We start from the raw sequence: 9,489 nt of genomic DNA, 5'->3' as shown, positions 1-9,489 counted from the left end.
TTTTAGTTTAGTATCAATGCTTAGCATCTTTCAGTAACTTCAATGACCAATAGGTGGGCTTATTTTCAACTGCATTATTACTTCAAGCAAAATACACACAATATGGAGTGCTACCTGGCTGTGTTTTCAAAACTGCTTTCAGGCAAAGAGAGGTGCGTTTCTAAGAGTGTGGCTGAAAGGTATACATTTGTACCTGCAAGTAAATATCAGCAACCTATCTGAGGAGAAAAATGCACATCCACAGCTACTGATCCAGAAGCAATTGGTTTTCCAGCAGGATCCTATATTTAATCTAAATTCTGCACCAGCTATATTAAATGTAACAAAGAAATGCAACCCAGAAATTATGCCTGGAGCCAAGTCCATTAAAGGTACTTCGGAATAACTAGAGACCAAGCACCTTAAAAGCACCAGAAGCTATTGATACTTAAGAGGGGGGCTGTGCATAATCGCAACTGCTGCATTAGAGAGGGGAGGGAGAAAAAAAAATCAGCCAAATTACGCTTGGTTAATTCAGAGTAACAGATCTGCCCCCAAGTGAATTGGAGGCCTTGAATTAATTCTGTTATGACAAATCAAGATAAACGTTCCCCCTAAATTGCATGCGATTTAATTAATTTTTGAGATCCTGGGTTTTTTTTTTTTTTCTTCCTAGCTAATAGTTCACATGCTCCTGTGCTGTCATTGTGCTTGAGTGGGCAGACTTCAAAGTGATATTAAATAACCAACTATTAGATTTACCTAGCACGTCCTATTGGAAAAGTGCCATTTAATTACCTAGCCTGTTCAATTAAAGGGACAGCATTCTCTGAATATAGCAGCTTGCTGTTGATTACCAGGGAAATGAACTCGCTGCCTGGCGGCGCCTCCATTCCTGACGCTACCCCCCTCCCCAAACACACCCTCCGCCACCAACCACCACCAATCCCCCCCACCCCGGCCGCGCCAAGCTCACTGCGGCTACCGGCGCCACGTGAACCACCCGAGCGGAGCCGGGGAAAGAAAGCGCGACCCGCTCACCGGCTCCCGCCCTGCGCTCGCCCCCTCGCGGGCCCGAGGCCGCTGGCCGCTGGGCGTCTCGGCTGTGGCCTCGGGCGGCGCCGGCCCAGGCCCGGCCAGCCCGGCGAGGAAGGGCTCACCGACCACCGCCACCGGGCTTCCGGCGCGTTTCCTCACCCTCCCCGACCTGCAGTCCCACCCGTCGGTCCCCGAACTTCCTCCTCTCGCTGCACTTTCCGAGGCAGTCTTAGGGCCCAAGGTGGGGCAGAGGAAACAGGGTTAGAGGAAAGAGATCTGGAGTTTCCGAAGCTACTTGGCGCTCGGGTGGAGCCGAGGGATCCGGAGCCGGGGATGGGGGGGTAGTTCTAAGGTTCGCGGACTTTGGGGAGGTTGGGGGGAGGCAGGCATTGGTCCCTTTAAGATCCACCCTCCCCTTCCCCTGCACACCGCCCCCCCCCCCCAAGCCTTTCCCTCCCAGTCTTAGAGGCCAATTTTGTTAATTAAATGTTTTGTTTGCGACGCAGCTCTCATTCATTGCGGACACGTCATTCGGAGCAGATCTAAGCCAGAGACCAGATCTCATTAGATAAAGCCCATCAGAACTAAGAAAATGGAGGAGCCACTAATTAAAGCTTTTAATTGTGCGGATTCGCTGCAGCAAGGCAGCCGCTTTATCTGAAATCTAGGAGAGAGGAGGCAGAAGCCCAGCTCGGCCCAATCGACACTTGGCCACGGAGGGGGAGGGGACTGGGGGGAAAAAAACGTTCCCCCTATCCTTCCTACCTCACCCCCGCCGGCCTCTCCCAGCTTTGCTGCAGCTTTTTATCCAGATATTGGTTGATCTTGGTTGTTTAAACACACACACACACAACCTTAAGGTCAGACAGTTTAAAAGCCCCTTCATAAATCGCTTTGTGGTCCCAGCCAGGCCTAAGGGTCCTCCTCTTCACCTGGTGGCCAGCAAGCAGATTACTCCACTCTTCAGTAGCTGTCCGTGTGGCATAGAAATCTCCTCCAACAAGTGGACTCAGGGGGAGTTTGGGCAGGGGATAGCTGAGAGGAAAAGGCACTCCAGCACCTCCCCCACCTTCCCACCCTTTTTGGCATCTTGATGTACTGAGGGAGAGGGAACACTAGCTTCTGAGATCTCTAAATTGGCTGCTGGTAAGCAAAGTGTTAGGTGATGATCCACTTAGTACTGAACTGGAACTCATCTCTCCCAGATAAATATAAGAGTCTCAGGGTAACATTTAGTTCAAGAGCAAGCTTAACTCCAGTTCCCAGATTCAGAGCAAAAAGAAAGAGTGAGACTATGGATCCATCAATTAATTAAGGCTCAGGGCTGGGTACCCATCCTCCACTGATCCATTAGGTCACAAGAAAACACCAAATGGGCATTTATATTTGGCCCCAAGAATAGGGAAAGGAATGGATTCAATTCCCAGGAAGCCACTTGCCTAAACTTGTCCTAAGGGAATACAAGTGGACCCATCTTCTTTTTAATTAGTCGTAATCAGAAACAAAGTTTTTTTAAGGCAACCTGGAGAAAGAAATGAAACTACTATTCACCAAATCTTAACTGCACCATCAGGTTTTCCTCTTCAAACCACCCTCCTTCCTTACCACAGTATTGCTCTCTAATTTTAATACTGTCAAAGCTCAAGGGATTGCTTGGAAGACCAGAAAGCATTACACCCATGCTCCTGCTGATTTTTCTAACATTTACTTTTAAAAGAACACTTAGCAGAATTAATGCAGCCATCTTAATTTAAAAATAAAAGCCCTCTCCCTTCCTATATTTCTTTTACTTGACTGATTGAGGATGCCACCAGAGTGGTTGCATTATCAGAATAACCAAACATCATTTTACATTAATGATTATCACTGGGGTAAACACACCCATACTCCGCTCTGAACTGCACTGGGATCTTTCGCAGTATAAGCTGCAGTGAAGTGAATCTCAATAGAGCTAAACTTTGAACAAAATATCTCATCCACTGATTTACCCGCATTGAAGAAACAACAAAATTTTCTATTAATTCCTATAAAGAAAAAGGTTTAAGGGCAGAAATTTAAATAGAATGAAATTCTTAAAAGTGTTCAGTTCTCTATAGTACCAACGGTGTGCGTGTGGTTTTTTTTTTTTTTTTTTAATTACTGGATGTTGAAACAGAACACCTCCTAGAAGCATTCATGTGCATCAGTCTATCAAACCATTTACTCAAATTAAATGTGTAATCCTTCAAATGCCTCCTTTCAAATTAATGAGTTTAAGTAGCTTGAGTTCACCTGAAAAGATCCTATAGGCACCTGACCTCCTGAATTCTTTCCATTAATTGCACTGAAACTTGTTGGAAAAGACTGCTTACATGGACATATGAATGTTCCTATACATTGCTTTAAAACGCAAGATTAGTATAATTCTATAGCCTCGTTTTCTAAATCTCTTTGGGGATCAAGGGCAGTGCTACAAATGACAACAACAACAACAAAAAACTACAGACCTGAAGGTTCTTCAAGTAAAAAAAAAAAAAAAAAAATAAGCAATTCTTGCATCGCAAGCCACACACTAACATTTAAGCAAGCCTCCAAGTAACAGTATGAAGAAAAACATTACCACTAGGTTTTGTTTTGGGGGTTTTTGCTATAAAAAGAATTACAAGTCTTTAAACTGATGGGTAATCAGCATTTTTCACAAGGAGCACAAAGAATGAGTCAGAGCATTACACTCAAAAAAAAGTTTAAAGGTGCTTATGCAAATATCATAATTAGCCATCACTACACACACTTTCTCACTAACTACACTTTTATTTTTAAGTTAACCTTTTGTCTCTGAGCTCTGTAGGTCCCTATCTTGCTTTAAAAAAGCAACTTAACTCCCACTTGAAATGCTTATTTTTAGCCTGAAGTCCAGTTAAGACTGAACACTTAGGGTGCTCAATCTTTGCACATACAACAGCCAGTTCCATTGGACGGGAGTTTTTACTTTGTATGGCAATTGTCCCTTTTTTGTTATCAAATACGGAAGATTAGTACATGCTTCTTAAATCCCTTAAATTTCGCTCATCAGAAGGTTTTTGAGGTGAAGGCTGTCATGTCTTTCGATCGGTGCAGGCTCCTTCCCTTCAACTTTGGCCTTGCCACTGCTGTGCTTACCCTCAGGAAAAGCCATCAGACTTACCTAATGTAGTCATTTCTGCAAAGGATCATGCCGCTCTTGGTGTAACAAGACGTGCCGATGTCTCCCAGCTGCGCCTGGCAGCAGGAGCACTTGAGGCACCGGCTGTGCCAATAGCTGTCCATGGCATAGAGCAGAAAGCGGTCCGCAATCTTGCCCCCGCAGCCTGCGCACCGCTTCCAGGAGAGGGAGCCGGCCGTCACCGGGGGCGGCTGCGAGCTGCTGCCCGGATTCACCATGGTCTGCAGAGGGCGGGAAGGGGACAGGGAGAGAAAGACAAAACAGGGGCGACGCAAAAGTTAGTAATCGCCAGAGAGAGAGCAAGCCCATTCCCCTCCTCCCCCCCCCCCCCCCCCCGGAGCTGCTGGAAGGAAGCGGCAAAGCAAGGGCGGGAAGGAGGCTGAGCGAGAGAGGAAAGGAGGGAGGCTCGCCGGCAGCAGCTGCCTGTTTACTTTTCTCAAGCTTTGTTCTGGGGCCACGAGCTCCTCTCAACTTTCCTGCGCTCGCCGCCGCTGACAATTTCAGCTCCGGTACTGTCAAAACTCCGAGAGCGAGCTCGGCGGCGCGCTCCACCCCTCGCAGCGCCTCCCCCAAGCCCCCGCCTCCGCCCACTGCCCCCTCCTCCCCGCCGCCGTCGCCGCCGCCCGCCTCCAGCAAATGAGGGTCAAACCCACCCACCGCCGCGCCCGGCCCCTCCTCAGCCCCCGCCGAGCCCCGCGAGCCAGCCGAGGGGCGTGGGGAGGCGGCGGCCCCGCCAGAGCCACGTTCCCTCCCGAGCTCTGCCCTGGGAAGTGCAGCTGCAGTTCACAAGTTGGAAATAGTTGGGTTTTCTGAAAGAGGAGGGAGGGACCGGCAGAGGGGAGATGGAGAGCGTGGTGGTGGGAGGGGAGGCAAGGTGGTGGGAGGGGAGGCAAGGTGGCGGGAGGGGGTGCGGTGTGTAAAGTTGCGAAACTGGTTTTTCGTATTTTTAAACAGCACCTTTCACATGCCATTGTGGTGACCGCCATCTCCCATTATTGTTCCAAATCTCATTTCATTTTCAAGATCAATGAGTGTTTTCTCTGGGTTTTCAGGACACAGGCAAGAATAATAGATCATTGAACTTTAGGATGCCTGTTAACTTCCTACACAAACACTCTCCACTTTGGTCTCACTAATCTGCCCTTGATCAGCAATTTAAATGCTAAAGCTTTGTTACTCCAAAGGAGGGGGGGTAGGTAATATTCTAGAAGGCACTATTAAGTGATGAACAAGTTATATTCAGAGCCAAGTCCTGCTGTCACCAAAAACTGCTTTTAAACATTCCCCACTCTTTCTAATGAATGCCATAAGAGAAGCAACTGGGGTATAATATAGGAATCAATTTATAAAGCTTAGCCTAAACCGATTAATTTGTTGCCTCCAATCCTGAGTCCAATAAAGTCCTAGTGTTCCTTCAGTCACTTATTCTATAAAAAGATCAAGTTATTTACTGCCAATTAAGCAGCCTGTTTTGTCTTTGTCCTCTGTAAGCCAAGAGTGTGGGCTCCCCCCAAGGCTCCCAGCTATCTGCTCAAGACATTCAGCTGATACCTCAGAAGGGAGAGGGCGAACTTTGCCTGTCCCTGGCCCAACTTGGCTGCTGCAAAAGAACGAGAGAGAGGGAACCAAACAAGGACTCGAGTTCCTTAAATAGGCTGATTTTAAACACATTTCCTCCGAAAGAGTCCCGGAACGTGTGTCCAGTGACCGCACAATAAACCAGAATAAGAACTGCACCAATTAAGCTGTAACAAAACCCTGAGACTTTGGAAACAGGACCACTCTAAAACCCATTAGCATTGCATTTATCCGAATGCATCATACCTTTATGTAAATTGATTTATCTGATGCATTTACTCGAGGAATTGCTTTTTGTTACAATTTCAGTCCTAACCCAAATGAATCTGCATTTCCTGCCCTAGGTCTTTAAACTGTTTCTCCCCAACGTTTTAATCGTCCGAATTCCTTTTTAAAAGGGGAGAGGGAGGGAGGAGATTCCAAGCTGTTCCCCGCCCCCATCTTTGGTGAGAGGTAAATATATATGTATATTTTTTTGAAAAGGAAACATTACACTGAGAAAAGCATCCAGTAACCCCATTAGCTAAAGCTCTTAAGGACAAGCAATACCTTAATGCTGATTAAATCTAAAAGAGATGAATCAAGAGGACTGACCAGAAACTGACTCCCCTGATAACTAAGGACGGGCCCTCATCAAGTTTCATTTAGAGTTGGAAAAAAAAAAGAAAGAAAGAAAGCTTTTAAGTTAAATAGGCTTATACTCTAGTAATTACATAGCCAAGCAATTTAGGTCCTGGGATAGTCAGTGAAATAGAAAGCAGAAGTGGCAGCTAGAGGCAAAATCTGCCCCCCTTTAACAACGTCTCTGGTGTTTTTTAATGGAGACCAAGGGAGGGACAAATGTAGCGCTGGCAATTTGTAGTACAAAAATGGATGCTTAATTCATGTCTTGATTTTAATTAGGTGATTCACCGGATTTCTCCTGGATTGGAACAAAAGACTTATAAGCCAAGAGGAATTTTTTTTAAAGAACCAACAATACCGAATTCTGGTCACTTAGATCCTTTCTGCCACTGTTTCAAAAAAATAGTGTTTACTGGAGGGGGGAGGGTCGTGACTGTCCCCCTTCTGGCACACACTACTTCTTACACTTAAATCCTCATCCAAGCAGTCCCTGCCTTTCCCTTTGCAACTGGAAACGTCCCCACCCCCCTTCAGGGTCTCCACCAGCCCGGTCTCCAAGAACCCTTTTGTAAGCAGGAACCGCTACAAAGCTGGCGGCCCGGGGCTGCCCTCCGCGCTAGCTCGCAGGCCGGCCTCGGTAGTTTCAGACTCGCGCATTATCTAAGGCGACGTATTGTTTACTTGCAATTTGGGACGGTCAAGGGAAGGAAGCCAAAGAAAACAGCCCCGGCCCCAAACGGCCCCCTCCCCCGCGCCACCCTCCCAGCCCGCGGCTCCCCAGCCGCCCCCTTACCTGCTTTTCCCCTATATTGCAATATTGCGAGAGGCGGCGGCGGCGAAATTCGAGCGAAGCCGCTCGGCTTCCAAGGAAGGGGCGCCTTGGCTGGCGGAGCTGGAGGGAGGGAGCGAGTTCTCGCAGAAGCAGGAAAGGGGAGGAGGGGGCTAAGGGCTGCTTTTTTTTTTTTAATCGCGTTGCTCTGGGGCGGGTTGGGGGGCGCCGCGTAAGTGGCCGGCGGCCGGCAGCAGAAGTGTCAGTCCCAGTCCTCGTCCTCTCCTCCGCCTCCGGCTGCGCGCGAGCAGCTGCAGGAGCCCTCGGCCCGCGCGGCGCGGCTTCAGGCGCGGCGCAGCGGCAGCAACTGCTGCAATCGCTGCTGCAAGTTTGGCAATGTGGCTTCACTTTGTATATGCCCCCGCCCGGCGGCCCCCGCCCCCGCCCGCGCGCCTCCCGCTCCTCCTCCTCCGCCGCCTTCCTCCCTCCCGCGCGCCCGCTCGCTCGTTCGCTCGGGGCCGGCGGCGGCGGCTCGGCCAAGCACTGCCGGCCGTGGAGCAGCCGCAAAAACAAGATCCGAGAGCGGCCGCGGCCGGTGAGGAGGCCGGCAGGCGGGCGCGCCTGGAGTCGGGGGCTGCGGGCGGCCGCGGCCCGGCGCGCTGGAGACTGCGCCGCTGCCGGGGCTGCAGCTGCCCGGCTCGGAGGCGGCGGCGGCGGCGGCGGCAGCGCTGGCCTCTAGCCGGCTCGCTCGCTCCCTCCGCGGCTCTTACACATGTGTTACTGACAGAACAAAATCCCAACTACTCCCCGGCTCTGCCGCCGACGTCAGCGACCCTCAGCCACTGGGCGGCCGGATTGTTCAGGCGGAATAATAAAACCTGCCAATCCGGGGAAGGACAAAGGGATGACTGAAACGAGACTCAGGGGGCGGGGGAGAGAGTGAGGCTGCGGAGCCGGCCGAGGAAGGCGCAGGACTGGCCGGAATCAGGTGGGGAGAAGTGGCCCTGGCGCCGGTCGCCGGGTACCCGGCTTGAGCTGCCTCCACAGCCCGGAATCGCGAGTCGGGTCTCGGGGTTGCACCTGCCTCTCGGCGCGCGAGGACCCTTAAGATCCGCACCCGCTCACCCCTCGGGGATTGCCCTCCTCTCAAATCCAGAGGAGATCCTGAGAAACTTTGTCTCAGAAATGGGTCTCTTCCTGCTTGGGAAGAAAAGCCTTTCTGCATCAAAGCGTTGCTCTAAACTCACACAAGCACGCAAAAGAGGGGTTTTTGTTTGTTTGTTTGTTTGTTTTAATTCACGATGTTGGATATTTATGAATCTTAGTGGAAGTTTAGTTAACAAGGGAAAGACGTTCCTGCCTAAATACTGACTGCTAAATCTCCCACTTCCCATTAACCCGAATGTAAACTAAGAGCTTAGTAAGCATTTCATAGATACTTGTCAATTGCTGATGATGTACATACCACAATCCTTATTTTCAAAGTTGAAAAAAAAAAAAAAAAAAACCTTAAGGGAGAACGCATTGCCCTACCCTATTTTCCTCCTCACTGTGGGGGATGAAATGTTGAGTTACTCTTAGCCTGGAAAGCAATGGAAGTTATTTGCACTCTCACAGCCTCTGAAGAGTAGAAATGACCTTTCTAGTATAAATCAAGACTTGAGGAATGCTTTTAGGGTGCTAACCAGAGAGTCTCTTTCCTAGGCCCAAGCTCAGCCTAGAAGCTCGAATACCTACCTAGACATTCAACGAGGCATGCCAAATAGGTTTAAGAAATCTCTGATTTGAGGCTAATATTAGGTCTGATTATTATTAGTAAGTTCCAGAGAGGTTTTTCTGTTGGAAATTATCATGAAAGTGCAAAGCCCTTCTGCTAAGTATCATTAAGTAAAACCAGCCTTGTGGGACAAGTTTTCTTATATTGTGTTACACACAGTACTGCTAGATTGAGGAAAGGAACCTGAAGGAGAATCTGGCAAGACAATGCACATGTTGAACATCCATGGTTTTAGTGTCTGTTGGGGAATTTCTATCCTTTAAACCATCAAAATTAGGACTGAAAAAGAAAAAATAATTATTGCCTATAAAACTAAGCAGAGGACATTTTAAAGACCAATTAAAATACTCATTTCTTTATTCTAGCATCTTAAATTCCTTATATGTTAAAATTAAATGAATTAATTTTACTGATTTGTATTTAAAATTGCATTGTTATGATTACTTCACCTTGGGCACATATAAAAAACATTTTTAAAGAAATCATTAAATCTGCATTAATACTTTAAATGTCCTGAATAAAAAAAACAACTGTAGAAAGGCA

General features: G+C 48.4%; 1 protein-coding gene across 2 annotated transcripts in view; it reads right to left on the bottom strand.

The window, feature by feature from the left end:
• The window catches only part of Lmo4 (LIM domain only 4), a 20,134-nt gene extending 12,542 nt beyond the window's left edge, over nucleotides 1–7,592 (bottom strand). Inside the window, exons 1-2 of one of the 2 annotated variants that reach the window (XM_027935253.3) lie at nucleotides 7,194–7,592; nucleotides 4,181–4,419 (exon numbers count right to left, since the gene is read on the bottom strand). In XM_027935253.3, coding sequence (XP_027791054.1) covers nucleotides 4,181–4,416 — 236 coding nt within the window. In that variant the 5' untranslated portion in view covers nucleotides 4,417–4,419; nucleotides 7,194–7,592. Of the gene's footprint in view, nucleotides 1–4,180; nucleotides 4,420–4,629; nucleotides 4,735–7,193 lie in introns of those variants that run through there. The other variant, XM_027935254.3, reaches the window with a different exon arrangement.
• Between the last annotated feature and the right edge of the window lie 1,897 nt (nucleotides 7,593–9,489).

Source organism: Marmota flaviventris, chromosome 10, assembly GCF_047511675.1.
Source record: "Marmota flaviventris isolate mMarFla1 chromosome 10, mMarFla1.hap1, whole genome shotgun sequence".
Taxonomy (NCBI): Eukaryota; Metazoa; Chordata; class Mammalia; order Rodentia; family Sciuridae; genus Marmota; species Marmota flaviventris.
This window is presented reverse-complemented; position numbering and strand designations above follow the sequence as displayed.